This window comes from Phyllostomus hastatus, unplaced genomic scaffold (genome assembly GCF_019186645.2).
Source record: "Phyllostomus hastatus isolate PE091 unplaced genomic scaffold, TTU_PhHast_1.1 phas_contig_62, whole genome shotgun sequence".
NCBI lineage: Eukaryota > Metazoa > Chordata > Mammalia > Chiroptera > Phyllostomidae > Phyllostomus > Phyllostomus hastatus.
This window is the reverse complement of record NW_025333921.1, coordinates 992102-1007405: the sequence shown is the minus strand read 5'-3', so window position 1 is coordinate 1007405 and position 15304 is coordinate 992102. Positions and strand designations below refer to the sequence as shown.

The following is a 15304-nucleotide window of genomic DNA, read 5'->3' as shown; positions in this document are numbered from 1 at the left end:
ATTAAACTTACAAAAGCCACAGACCAAAAAAAAAAATCTCAAAGGCATACAGAGAAAAACTGTACCTTATCTATAAGTGGAAAACAATTAAAATGCTAGTGAAATTCTCATCAGAAACTGGGAGCTAGAGGAAGTGACATAAGTATTTTTCAAGAGCTGGGGAAAAATATCTGTGAACCCAGTATTCTGTATCTAGTGAAGGAATGAATCAAAACATTCTCAGATGGATAACTTACAGAATTTGTAAGCTGTCCAGCAGACCTACCCTAAAAGAATCTTAAAAGGGGTTCTGTTAACAGAAAGGAAATGATAAAATGAACTTTAGAACATCTGAAAGAGCATGGCAAGAAAAAATATAGAAAAATACACCAGGCTTTTTTTTGAGGTTTCTTAATTATGTTTGGTGGTGGTTTGTGGAAAAATTATTTTATTATCTGATGTGTTTCTAAATGTATTGCCATTAAAAAATTCATGGTAATTATATTACAAAAAGGGAAAGTATAGCGCCATAAAGTGTGGTAGTGTTCCTATATTTCACTCAGACTGGTAAATGACAACATCAGTAGTCTGTGATGTCATGTACATCTAATACCAAGAGCAGCCACTGACAGACATATCCCAAAAGATATGCTCAAAAAAATCATAAATAAAAATGGAATTCTAGAAAAATTTTAAGTAATTCATAGGAGGCAAGAAAAATAAAACAGAGAAACAAAAAAAACCTGAAAATGAACAGAAAACAGAAAGTTAAAAGGCAGGCTTAAGCCCTAATATATCAGTCATTGCTAAATATGTCTAAATATACTGAAAAATTGGCAGTCTGGATTAAAAACATAACCCACATATGCTATATAAAAGAAACTTACTTCAAATATAACAATATAGGCAGATAGAAAGCAAAAGGATGGGAAAAGTTACATCGTGCAAACATTAATCAAAGGAAAGCCAGAGTGGCTATATGAATATTAGATAAGGTAGACTTCAGGGCAAAGAAGCCAGAGACAGTCAGGACATTGTGTAGCAAAAAAGGGTCACTCCACCAAGAAGACATAACAATCCTAAGTGTGCAGCAACCAGCAGAACTGCAAAATATGTGAAGCAAAGCTGATAGAAACTGATGGGAGGAACAAACAAATCCACAATTATAGATGGAGACTTCACCCCTCTTTCAACAACTGGGAGAACTAGACAGAAATCAGCAAGTATATAGAAGAACTCAATGCCATCACCAAGAAAATTTAATTGGCATTCATACAGCACTCTGCCTGACAACATCAGAGCACATATTCAAGTACCCAAGATAGACCATATATTGGACCATAAAACAAACTTCAAATTTAAAAGCACTGAAATCATATTGTGTGTTTTTTCAACTATAGTGGGATCAAACTTTGAAATCATTAACAGGATAAACTCCAAACGCTTGGAAGGGTTACATGCTATATAATTTCATTTGTATAGCACTCTTGAAATGACAGTTCTGGTAGTAAAGAACAGATTAGGGATTGCCAGGGCTTAAGGAGGAGATGTGGTAGGAGAGAACTGGGTGTGGCTCATGTAACAGGGCAACAGGAGGGATTATTGTGGTGATGAAAATTTTCCCTCTATTAACCTTATCAATGTCAGTATCCTGGTTGTAATGCAGTTTTTCATTGGGGGAATCTGGGGAAAGGGTACATGGGATCCCTTTTTATGATTTCTTAAAACTTCAGGTGAATTTTCCATTCTCTCCAGATAAAGTTTCTTTTAAAAAACAGAGATCAGCAAGTGTTACAGAGGTGTTTACATCAAAGGGACATTAAACTGAGACTTTCTCCTTTACTTAATCAGATATGTGACTAGAAAATAACTTTGTCACTGAAACAAAACAGAACAAAACATCTACACTAAGATACTGTTTTCACCTATCAGGTTTGCAAAGATTACAAAGTTTGAGAATATATTTGAGAGGGTATGAGGGGAAACAGATATCTCATACACTATTGGTGCCATGTGTGAAGAGCAGTTTGGGTAGTAGGTTTCAAAACCAAAAGTGCACATGCCCTCTGACTTGCAGTTCCACTTGGGAGTGTTCACCCTGCAGATCTACTTTCACAAGTACAACATGACACGTGTCCAGTGTTATTCACTGTAGCTTTGACTGTAATAGCGAAAGATTGGAAAGCTGGCCTAAACATACTTCAAGTAGAGGACCACTTAAATTATTTCAAGAAAATTAACTTTCCGACTTTTGGTCAAGACGGAAGTGTAGGTTAACACAGCTCACCTTCTTCCTCAACCACATCAAAATTAATATCTAAACTATAGAACTGTCATTCAGAACCATCAGAAATCGAGCTGAATGGAAGTCTTACAAGTACAAAATTAAAGAAGAAACTACAATATGACTGGCAGTAGGGGCAGAAACACAGAACAGGCTGGCCCCACCCACATGTGGAGGATAAAAATCAGGAGGGACATCTCAGGAGCCACACAGCAGGCCCCACAGCCTAGGGCTCCACTGTCAGGAAAAGACCTTGCCATTCCTTCTGGCTGTAAAAAACCTGCAGGGATAGAGACTGTGGAAGGCAGAAACTGCTGGACTCCCTGACAATTCTTCTTAAAGATCTTCTATACAGACTTACTCAGACTTACTACCTCTGAGCTGCAGCAAGGGGACAGCAGATTGAACAGCATCAGAGACATATGTGGAGAAAGTAAATTGTCTAGCATCAGGGCAAGAGCTGAGGGACAGCTTTCTCCCAGAAGCCCATATTCCTTTTCTGAGCCCTCGCTCCACAAAGCCACAGAGCCAGCATTCAGGCGCCAAATCTGAGACTCCATCAACCTGGCTTGCACTGTTTGCCCCACCCTGGTGATTCCCTGAAGCTTGCCCCTCCCAACTTTCACTCCACTCAAGCTTTTTCCAGGGGCTTTTTCATACGAATGGCTCATCTTGGCCCATGATTCAGAATTTCCTAAATTATCTCAAACAAGAAGCATCTGGTTTCAGCGAACTCAGTACCTGTTGCTAAGTTACCCCATGCCTGGGCTTGGTTCACAGCTGGCTTCTTCTGGATACCTTTAAGCCCAACACAAGTAGCACCCACCCACAGATCATTTTGTAGCTTATACTGTATGACCCCAGACAGAATACAGGTGGTAGCTGACCTTGCACATGCCAACAGCAATCAAGGCTCAACTACAACAGGAAGGTGTACACAACCCACATAGTAGGTGTACCTCGAGTTAGTCAGGTTGGACCCTACAGGACATCTAGACCCTGTGCCACTGGACCCTACAGGACATCTACTACATTAGGCCACTCTACCAAGCCCAGGAGACACAGCAGTTCTACCTAACACATAGAAACAAACACAGGGAGACGGCCAAAATGAGGAGACAAAGAAACATGGCCCAAATGAAAGAACAGAACAAAATTCCAGAAAAAGACTAAACAAAATGGCTGCAAGCAAGCTACTAGATGCAGAGTTCAAAAAACTGGTTATAAGGATGCTCAGTGAACCTAGTGAGAACTTCAACAGCATAAAAGAGAGCATGGAAACCATAAGAAAGAACCAGTCAGAACTGAAGGATACACTAATTAAAATAGAAAACAATTTACAGGGAATCAGCAATAGAGTAAATGAAGCCAAGAATCAAATCAGTGATTTGGAGTATAAGGAACCAAAAAACAGCAAGAAGAAAGAAAGAATCCAAAAAAAAAAAAAATGAGGATAGTGTAAGGAGCCTCTGGGACAATTTCATGTTTACCACATTCACATCGTGGGGGTGCCATATGGAGAAGAGAGCAAGCAAGAAATTGGAAATCTATTTGAAAAAATAATGACAGAAACCTTCTCTAACTTGGTAATGGAAGTAGACATACAAGTACGGGAAGTGCAGAGGGTCCCAAACAAGATGACCCCGAAGAGGCCCACACCAAGACACGTTATAATTAGAATGCCAAAGATTAAAGACAAAGAGAGAATCTTAAAAGCAGCAAGAGAAAAGAAGTTTGTTACCTAGCAAGAAGCCCCCATAAGACTGCCAACTGATTTCTCAAAAGAAATTTTGCAGGCTAGAAGGGATTGGCAAGAAATATTCAAAGTCAAGAAAAGCAAGGACCTACAACCAAGGTTACTCTACCCAGCAAAGCTATCATTTAGAATGGAAGGGCAGACAAAGAGTTTCCCAGACAAGAAAAAGCTAAAGGAGTATATCACCACTAAACCAGCATTATATGAAATGTTAAAGGGTCTTTTAGAAGAAGAAAATCAAAATTATTAACAATAAAATGGCAACAAGCACATATCTATCAACAATTGAATTTATAAAATAATACAATAAAATAAACAGAACAGAAACAATAATAAATACAGAGACCATTTTGATGGTTGTCAGATAGGAGGAGGTTGGAGGTATGGGTGAAATAGGTGACGTGAGAATAGTCATGGGGATGGATGTAGAGCCTAGGAAATAGAATAGCCAAAGAACACATATGTGTGACACACAGACATGGAAAACAGTGTGGGCATTGCCTGGGTGAGCTGGGTCAGGGAGCTAGTTGATGCAGGGCACATGGGGCAAAAGTGGGACAACCTTAATAGCATAATAAATAGAACAATTTAAAAATGATGATGAACTTCTATAAAGCCATGAAAACAAAAATGAGGAAGTTCTTTACTTACTAATAAGTACATTTCAAAGTATTATAAGTGCAAAAAAGCAAGGTGCAGAAAATTGTATATGTATACTATGTGTGTATAAATACACATAAAGAATTTAATTGTGTATACAGAGAACATTTTTGGAAGGATACTTAAGAAATTGATATTTGGCAGAGCTGAGTAGCCAAAGACAGGAGATGGGGAAGGAAACATTTTGGTATATCTGTTGAGTTGTTAATTATGTGAATGTACTACTGAGTAAAAAAAAAATAAATTTAAAAATATTGTGATTGAATCAGTCTTGTAGTAAATGCTTAAAAACTAATTTGTTATTCATTTGTTCACTCATTAGTAGTAACTGGTAGTGATGGTTAAAAGACATGGCCACATGGTATAAAGACGTGTTTTTTATAATTCTCTACTTTATCAGATATTCAGATTTTATTATTAAAAACATTGCCTCAGTCATTTCTTTGAACCGTGAGATACAAGCAATGTTTTCATTTTTTTCCAATATTTCTTTAATTTTCTACAAAGAAACTTAAGTTGTTTGCTTCTGTGTATCACAGATGTCTGGGAAATATCCTTCAGTGCAACAACCTTGATACTAGTATGTATTGTATTTATAATCAGAAAAAAAGATATTTAAAAATCTTTGCAAAGATTGAATTGTAGTTCAAAACATTTGAAATATACTTAATTTTTGCATTTTGATATTTTTCTTCTGGGCTGTGATAGGTACTAGTGATTAGGAAAGCAGTTTTTATGAGTAAATATGACACACCTAATTAACCATTTTATTAAAGTGTCATTACCATTTTAACTTCTCTTAAAATCATTTCCAATGTTGATTTTTGCTACTTGATTCTTACTCTCTGGCCTTGGTGTCCCCCACAGCCTTTACAATTTACTATTAATACCTGGTAGCCTAAGTAAGAATGCAGAGTGCACAGCAGTTCATTGCTTTTCCAATTAACTCCTATTAATTACAGGCCCTCAAATACTTAAAAAAAAAAAAAACGAGAGTGAACAGAGCAGGTCTAATAGTTCTTGTTCGAGCATTGGTTTATAACATACAAAAGACTTTTGTTCCCCATGTTTTCACAAAGTGAAAAATTTGAGCGTTCTTCAATAGTGAGTTTTTCAATTTTGTTTAGTTGATTAACATTGTGTCTCTTCATTGCTTCTAGGTAAATCTTACAAACCATTGTGGTTTCATGGGAGGACTACAAAAAAACAAAAGCACTGGATTGACCACGCCATATTTTGCTACCTCTACAGTAGAAGTAATATTTCATGTATCAACAAGAATGCCTTCTGATTCTGATGACTCTTTGACCAAAAAAGTAAGAGTTGAGAGAAAAATGCTCAGTTAAAATCCTAGTGTTTAAGAAAATTAATACATAAAATATGTATGTAGTCTAATTGACCAAATGCTAATTCTGACTACTGTACTATTCACCTAATACCGTCTTCAGAAACAATATTACTACAGAGCAGACTCTTTTCTTTAATGATATGATGAAGGTTAAAGTCTTAACAAAAGATTTGCCATCAAGAAAGTGGAGATATGAAAAATTTGTATATACAAAGTGGTGAAATTATATTTCAAGTCCCTTTGCTTGTGGATAGCTACATTTATATTGATTAAGGGGGGAGTAAATTATTACAAAGCACTTAAAATATAGCATGTTTTATCATAAATTTTAGCTAAAAATAATATAGTAGGTAAATAAGCCATAAATAATTGAAATAAATATTACTTCCTTAGAATTTATGAGAGAGATAGTAGAGTGGTTTTGCTGGCCCACATGTTTTGAAACCCAGGCCACTATTTTGCTGTAGCTGGCACCATCATTCAAAAGTCATTCTAGTGACCACAAAGATACCTCAGAGTATAAGTGTATATACTTTGTTTTGTTAGAAAGAAATACTTTTAAAAGTAAAACGTTGTCCAACATTTCTTTTCTTTGCCTTCTCCACTTCCTCCTCCTTTTCTTCCTTCTCCATTTACAAGGACATTAAAAACTAATGCTGGATGTAGACAACTTAATATCCATAGGTCATTTTACTGGATATGCTGTTTCCTGTTATCAAAGCTCTGCACACTTCATTAATAAACTATAAAAATAGTGTTCACACTTTTGAAAAGAAACTGCAGAACTCCTCTCAAATATTTTATAAGATTGGTTTAATATCCTTGATGCCTTTTGTTTACACTTTAAAATATTGTTGGAAAATGCCTACTCAGTGAGTAATGGTTAGTAAAGTTAATATAAGAATGCTAATTAGATTGCAAAGAGTAATAAAGGTGAGGTAATTGATAAAGGTAGGAAAGCATGTTCAATAACAGGTTTGCTATAGAACTTCTTGGCATTTAGATTTGAGAAGTACAAAATGAGCCATGAAAACTGACAAGAAGATGGTGAGAAGTTGGATTAGAGTAAAACTTCATTGAAATTTCAATTAAGCACTTAGTTCCATCAACTCATTTTAAATCTCTAAATAAGCTATACCCAAATTAGAGACAATTATGAATATAATACAAGAAGATAAGTAATTTTAATCATTAAGAACTTGGCAGTAACTCATATTTATCATTATCACCATTTTCGTGGCTCCATGGATACAACTTTTAAACCCCAGAGCAGACTAAAATTAATTGTATCTTAGATTGCAAATATAAGAGCAGAACAAAGTATATCAATTTTTTTTTGTTAAAATGCTGTTTTAAAAAATTATATTAAGGCATTTTTACTTCACTATATTAAACCTGATAATTATGTGGTACACAAACTTATTCTTGTGACCTCTGTAAGAAATGTCAAATAAGTAAGATTTCTTTTCTCATTCAAAACATTTGCAAGAGTTTATCTTTAATTATTTAAGAATAATCTGAAATGGATGTTTAACAATCAATTATCATAACAAAATTAGTTTGGAAATAACACCATTTAAGAATTGTTAAGTGGTTGAGTTCTAGTTGAAATTATACCTTTAAATGGTGAAAATTTTAAGTACTGGAATTTTGAGGAATTAAACCTTGAACATTAATAGTTTGTTTTCATATATAAGTACAGAAAGATTTTTTATTATGATAAAATATTTATATAACATAAAATTTACCATTTTAACAGTTCATTGGCATAAAGCCCATTTACTTTTATATACCCATCACTAGTATCCTTTTCCAGAACTTTATCATTTAGTTCAAAGTATTTTTTATTTTCTTTGAGAATCTTTGACCATGTATTTCAGAGTATGTTGCTTAATCTCCATATATTTTGAAATTTTAAATGTCACTGCCTTCACATGTATAGTACCTACCATATAAAAATGAAGCCTTTGAAAATTGTAAATAAAGGTAATAAAGCAATATTATTCTGGAAGGTATACTTTTCTTGAATGGAAATTTATCAGTTTAAGTAAATCTACTCTCTCAAGGTTAGGACTTAATTGAAGCTACATTTCACTAAATTCAGTAGAAAGGAAAATTTTACCTGAACTCAGAATTCAGTGTAACTATTCTAAACCTTTTCAAAGAAATTTTTTAAATAGTATTTCTTTATATAATGAGTTTTCCTTTTCCCTTCTTTATTACTCTTTTCTTTAATCCGCTTTTCAGAGTGGTAGTATGTAAAATTTTTCTAAGTAACAAGCTTATATTTTAGCTCTATTATAGTATCAATTTCTTTTTAATAAAAGGTTAAATGTTTAAACTTAATCATAGAGACCAGTTGTCTTATACCAGTTCCCCTTAATAAAAAATCACTTTCTGTATTGGCATTTTTTCTCCTGAATTTAATAAATTCCACATTAGAGGTAATAAGTTGAGGCCTAGAACATGTGTCCTATTACAAATGAACAATTGGCTATCATTAGGTTGTCCCCCTTTCCTTTGTACATATATCTTTACTGTGTTAATCCATTCAGTAGACACATTAATGAGCACTGGTTGAAGTGTAATATTGGAGGATGTAAGGCTCGTTGACCTCAGCATGGAGTTTAATACCTCTAATTAAATTAGATAGTCGACAGTCAGTATAAAGAAATAGCCATGCCTCTGGCAAACTAGAATTATTTATGTCCCTGGTTCTTTGTTTTAAACTTGAAAGGAGAAAATCATTTATATCTGTTTTATAGAAACTAATTTTAGTTCTCACTTTTTATTTAAAATATGTGGTGGTTTTGTAAATTATCTTAAGCATTTTATTTGCCCAGAATAAGAGGTAAATATCCTTGAACTTTTAGGTGCAACATTTTATTTCTTGTGATGAGAAGCTTTTTCAAGGCTCAAGACAGTAGTAGCAGGATTTTTACAGCATAGACTATATGTTTTCAACAAATTAACTAAACATTTAGTTGAACAAAGTGTAGCCTCTCTTAGAAATATTATACCACCATATCAAAAATCCTGATATAACCCCAGTTGAAGCCATCTGTTCTATAAATTATCTCTCCCTGAGGAAGATTGATGGAAAATGGTTAAAAATAATTTCCACTTAACTGAGTTTATTCACCCCTAAAAAATCAGAAGTGCTACAAGTATTGGTATAAAGTGTTCACAGGAGCTTGTCTCATTTCCTCTGTCTCCTTGTGCTAGCCACTTGCTGATTGTCTGCTTCATAGGTAGGTGAATCATCCTTTTAGGACTTTGATGAAGATCAGGTTGAGATCACTGTAACATACTTAGTTGGACTCTCTATCTTTCATTTCCTGGATCTCCCCCACCCCCCACAAAGAGGAGAAAGAAGCCTTTCATTTAAATCAGTTTCCCCTGAAATACTGTTAGTGTGATGGACAGCAGTTCATTTTCTGTGTTGAAATTTGATAACAATAGTTTCACAAATAAATGAGCTTTATAGACCTATTTGGTCTAATTTTCAATCTGTTTTTATTTGTTTAGGAATAAAATTGCAATATACTTTACTTTTCAAAGAACTATATGCTAAATATAGTCTGAAAAATGAATTCTAAAACAAATTTCAGGAATAACAAAATTTTCATTATTTTAGTAGGTATGATAATAATTAATAAATGTTACAGAATTATACTAATGGTTTCAGTCCCAAAATATAGCAACCTTACATAACTAATTCTATCTTAATGTCATAGACTCTGACCTTAACCCCAATTTCTATCATTAATATTCCTGATGACAAGAATAATGGATAGGGAAACCAACCAGAAAATATAAATGGTTCAGAGTAAATTTATCTCACCACTGTGAATGGTATAATTTTGATGGTACAGATGGCTTCTCATTGCATGTAGAATAATATTTAAATTTACCACTAAGGCCTTCAGTACCTTATATGACTTGTCCACCTGCCTGCCTGTCCCTCTGATCTCATTTTCTGTTACTTTCTTTTTCCTTTAACATAATCCAGCCTTATCTATCATTCTAATCTGCCAGCATGTCAAATTTATTCCCATCTCAGGAGCTTTGTACTTACTGTTCTTTCCTTTTGAAATACTCTTTCTCCACATCATAAGGCTTTCTCATTCTCATTGTTCTATTCGCAGGCTCATTGGACAGTTCCTCAGAGAGACCTTTGCAGAGCATCCTAGCTAAAGAAGCCCCCTCCACCCACTAACACTATCACATACCAAATTTTCTTTTGCTTATAGCACTTATCACTTTTAAAGTGGCATATTTAAATAAATGCAGTAATTGCAGATAACTATTTTTATGCTATACACTATGTAATGATAGAAAAAAATTGCCAAATACTTTGACATTATGTTTTTAATAGCAGTATTTATTGAGCGTCCACTCTGCCATAGTATCATGTACTAGATGCTGTACCTATTGCTTCAAGAAGATTTTCTGAGTTATTAAAAAATTAATGCTCCACACAGGAAGTGAATGTATGAAAAACGTGTGTGACTATGTATGAAAGTATGTAGAATGTGTATAAAACTGTGTTTTTTCACATGACTGAGGAGTATATGATATTGTATGTTTTGCTACATATTAGTGGAAGATAGGGGAAAGTGTGAGGGTTTGGAGCAATATTACTCAGTTTCAATTTCTGCATATATACCCACTATCTCCTAAAGCAACTGCCTAACCAGATTAGCTTATTTGCATTCTTCAAGTGCCATTACAGCCTAGTTTTCTTCGTTGCTTGCCTTCAGGAAAGTACATTTAGAGCATTATCTATATTGGTAATTATTCATCTATTGCCTCGTTATTTTACTTTGTCTCCTCCACTGGACTTGAAGCTTTGTGAGAGCCAGGACTGTTTTTCCTCGCCATTGAATCTACAGTTGCTAGCACACTGCATTTATTCAGCTCTCAACATTTTCTAATGTATGAAAGAAGGTGCATAGGAAGAATGGAGTGGAGGAGGTGGGAGGAGGCCTTTTAGTAATTCAGTGAACTAGTCTAGGTATATAGGATGACAGAAATCTGACCTAGACAACAGTAGAGGAAATAAGGAGGAAAGGACACAAAAGGAGTATAATACTTTTTAAAAATACATATTTTTTAAGATTTTATTTATTTTATTTTTTAGAGAGGGGAAGGGAGAGAAAAAGAGGGAGAGTAACATCAATGTGTGGTTGCCTCTCACACACCCCCTACTGGGGACCTAGCCTACAAGCCAGGCATGTGCCCCGACTGGGAATAGAACCAGCAAACCTTTGAATCACAGGCTGGCACTCAACCACAGAACCACACCAGCCAGGGGTAAACATATTTTATTGATTGTGCTGTTAGAGTTGGCCCAGTTTTTCCCCTTGGACCCCACCCCTACCCAGCACCTCTAATTCCCCTCAAGCAATCCCCCCACCTTTGTTCATGTCCATGGTACATGCATGTAAGTTCTTTAGCTACTCTGTGTCCTATACTGTACTTTACATCCCCATAGCTATTCTGTGACTACCAATTTATATTTCTTAATCCACCCCTCTTCACCCATTCCCTCAAAACCACCTCCTGTCTGGTAACCATCCAAACACTCTCCATATCCATGATTTTGTCTCTGTTCTTATTTGCTTAGTTTGTGTTTTAGATTGAATTGTTGATAGGTATATGTGGTAATTGCCATTTTATTATTCATAGTTTGGAGCTACTTCTTTTTCTTAAATAAGTTCCTTTAACATTTTATATAATAATGGTTTAGTGATGATGAACTCCTTTCATTTCTCTTGTCTGGAAAGCTCTTTATCTATCCTTCAACTCTAAATATCTTTGCTGGGTAGAGGAATCTTGGCTATAGGTTCTTGCTTTTCATGACTTTGGATATTTCCTGCCAATCCCCTCTAGGCTACAAAGTGTCTTTTAAGAAATCTGCTGACAGCCTTATGGGAACTCCCCTGTAGGTAACAAACTTCTTTTCTCTTGCTGCTTTTAAGATTCTGTCTTTTTCTTTAACTTGGGCATTTTAATTATGATGTGTCTTGGTATGGACTTGTTTGCATCCATCTTGTTTGGGACTCTGTGCTTCCTGGACTTGCATGTCTATTTCCTTCATCAAATCAGGTAAGTTTTCTTGCATTACTTTTTCAAATCGATTTCAATTTCTTGCTCTTTTTCTTTTGCTTCTGGCACCCCTATGATACAAATGTTGGACCTGCTGAAGTTGTCTCAGAGGGTCTTTGCACTCTCCTCCTTTGTTTGGATTCTTTTTTCATCCTGTTGTTCTGATTGGTAGGTTTTTGTTTGCTTGTGTTTCATGTCATTGTTTTGATACTTAGCTTTATCCACTGTACTCTTGATTCCTTGTAAATTGTTCATTTCTGTGAGTATGTCCTTCATTTCTGCTTGGCTCTTTTTTATGCTGTTGAGGTCCTCACTGAGTTCCTTGAGCATCCTTATAATGAGTGTTTTAAGCTCTGTATCTGATAGATTGCTTATCTCCATTTCATTTAACTCTTTCTGGAGCTTTGATCTGTTCTTTCATTTGGGCCATGTTTCTTTGTCCCTTCATTTTGACAGCCTTCCTGTGTTTGTTTCTATATATTAGGTAGAGTGTCTGTGACTCTCTGTCTTGGTAGCGTGGCCTTATATAGTAGGTGTCCTGTAGGGTCCAGTGGCACAGTGCCCCCTATCACCTAAGCTGGGTACTCCAGCTGTGCCCTCTGTGTGGGCTGAGTACACCCTCTTGTAGTTGAGTCTTCGTTGCTGTTAGCAGGCCTCTGGGAGGGATTTGCCCAGGCCATTCAGCTACAAGGACTGGCTGTGACCACTGACCACCAGCCTCCACCCTCCGTGGAAGATAAACTGTGCCAGGGCAGTATGGTTGTGTTTCGACATGGTCTGTAGCAGTCCACTGGGAGTGTGCAGGCTCTTGGGTTTCCCAGGTGGTGAAGGTCAGAGTCAGCCACCACATGTGTTCTGCCTGAGCCACCCAGTGTGAGCTACAAAGCAGTCAGCAGCTGAGTACTATTTGTGCTGGACTGGGAAGTTCTAGGGCAGAGCCAAACTTTGATCTAAAGAGAGCTGGCCCGTAAGTTGGGTAAGGCAGAATCTCAGGTAAACACCAGGGCAGAGCAAACAGCATAAGCCAGGTTGATGGAGTCTCAGATATGGCTCCTGCCGGCCAGCTCTGTGGCTTTTTCTGGGGAGGGCTCAGAAAACACACAATGGCCTCTGCCTGCCTTTCTCTCTGGGAGAAAGCTGTCCCCCAGCTCTTGTCCTGATGCCAGATACTTCATTCCTCCCCATATGCCACTGTTATTTTCAGGCCGCTATCCCAGTGTTTTCGGAGCTCAGAGGGAGTATGTCTATTTAAGTTCCACATGGGCCCTTTAAGAAGAACTGCCAGGGAGTCCAGTAGTTTTTTCACTAACTCCAATCCCACTAGTTTCTACAGCCAGAAGTTAATGGGGGCTCATCTTCCTGGCACTGGTACCCTGGGCACGGGGGGTTGTTATGGGGTTGGGACTCCTCATTTCTAACATATCCCCCCAAATTTTCATCCTCCACACCTGGGTGTTGGATCCACCCATTCCGAGTCTCTGTATTTCCACATCTGCTTCCCATCTGGGTTGATGCAATTTCTTTAGTTCTGTAGTTGTCGGATTTCCAATCAACTCGATTTCAGAGGGTTGTGAGTGATCATTGCTCTGTAGTATAGTTGTAATATTGATGCGATTGTGCAAGGAGGTGAGCTGTGCTTGCCTATACCTCCATCTTGACTGGAACTCTGATAATACTTTTTTTTTAAATGAAGAGCTTGTTAAGAGGTAGAGTTAAGGAAAACAGAAATTGAAGGCTTTCAGGTTTTGACCCTGAGTAATTATAATTGATTGTTAGGTGCTTTTAAGTGAAATTGGGAAGTCATAGAGTAGTAAGCTGATTTTATAAAAGAGAGGGTATAGGTACTTTACATGAATTCTATTCTCCAGCTCCAGATGAGTGACATTTTGTGGCACTGAGGAAATCTAGTATTAACCCTGGAATCTGTTCATAACCATGGAAAATGAGAAAACTGCCATAAGATAGGCAACATCTGATTTCCATAAAAATTTGAACAGGCCACCAACTACAAAAATTAGTAATGTTCATGAGCTCCATCTCAATGCCTGACAAAATAGGATTATTAAACAGATGTTTTGTGAGCACTTAGGTAATGAAGTAGTGATCACTAGGAGCCATGATGAGTTCACCATAACAGATTGCATCAACATAACTTAATTTGTTTTAATAGGATTACTAGATCAGGGAAAGCTATAGACGGTATAAAGCATTTAACTAAGTCGTTTGTTGTGAGCAAATTGAAGAAATGTGGTATTAATAATAGTTCAGTTAGTATATTCAAAACTGGTTGTATAATCATATCTAGAGACATAAATTATTTAATAAAAGGCAATATAGGGAAGTGGCTAAAGTGTGGTTTCTGGAACTAGCCTGCCTAGGTTTCGATGATGGCTCTGTTACTTAGTTATGTGACCTTAGGCAAGGTTGCTTTATCTTTTTAAGCTTCAATTCCTCACCTGTAAAAATAGAAGTAATAATAATTATATTTTCCTTGGAGCACTGTTGTAGAAATTAAATAAATTGTCTAAAAGCACTTGGAATAGTAAGCATTTAATAAATGTGGATATTTTTTAACTAGGAGGAACATCTGTAATGGCCCTTACCCATACCTGTCCCATTTGCAATTGTTATCCCAAATCTGAATGAAGATACATGAATTTGAATTTAAGGATAACCTAAATCTGGGAAAGAGAGAGGTAACACATTGATTAGCAGAATTAGGCTAACAAAAAACCTTCGTAAGCTTAAAGATAATCTGAACTTTGTAAGAAAAAGACTTAAGGGTTTGAATTGACTACAACTTCTATTTTTTTATTTTAATGCTTCATTTATATTTTTATAAATAGTTTATATTTTTCTATTTTATTTTACTTTATTTTTAAATTACTTTATTGTTGTTCAAGTACAGTTGTCTGCATTTACTCCCACCACTCCCCCCATAGCCATTCCCACCTCCCTCCCCTGATTCCACCCCCACTTGGTTTTGTCCATGTGTCCTTTATAGTTGGTTGTTCCTGAAAACTCTTTCTCCCTTTCCCCCCATTATCCCCTCCCACCTCCCCTCCAGTTACTGTGAGATTGTTCTTAATTTCCATGACTATGGTTATGTTTTGCTTGCTTGTTTGTTTTGTTGATTAGGTTCCACTTAAAGGTGAGATCATATGGT

General features: G+C 36.1%; 1 protein-coding gene across 10 annotated transcripts in view; it reads left to right on the top strand.

Annotated features, from left to right (window-relative positions):
- The window catches only part of RALGAPA1 (Ral GTPase activating protein catalytic subunit alpha 1), a 262117-nt gene that overhangs the window by 186379 nt on the left and 60434 nt on the right, over positions 1-15304 (top strand). For all 10 annotated transcript variants that reach the window (XM_045848431.1, XM_045848430.1, XM_045848425.1 and 7 more), the window contains one exon: positions 5840-5995. In XM_045848431.1, coding sequence (XP_045704387.1) covers positions 5840-5995 — 156 coding nt within the window. The remainder of the gene's footprint in view (positions 1-5839; positions 5996-15304) is intronic.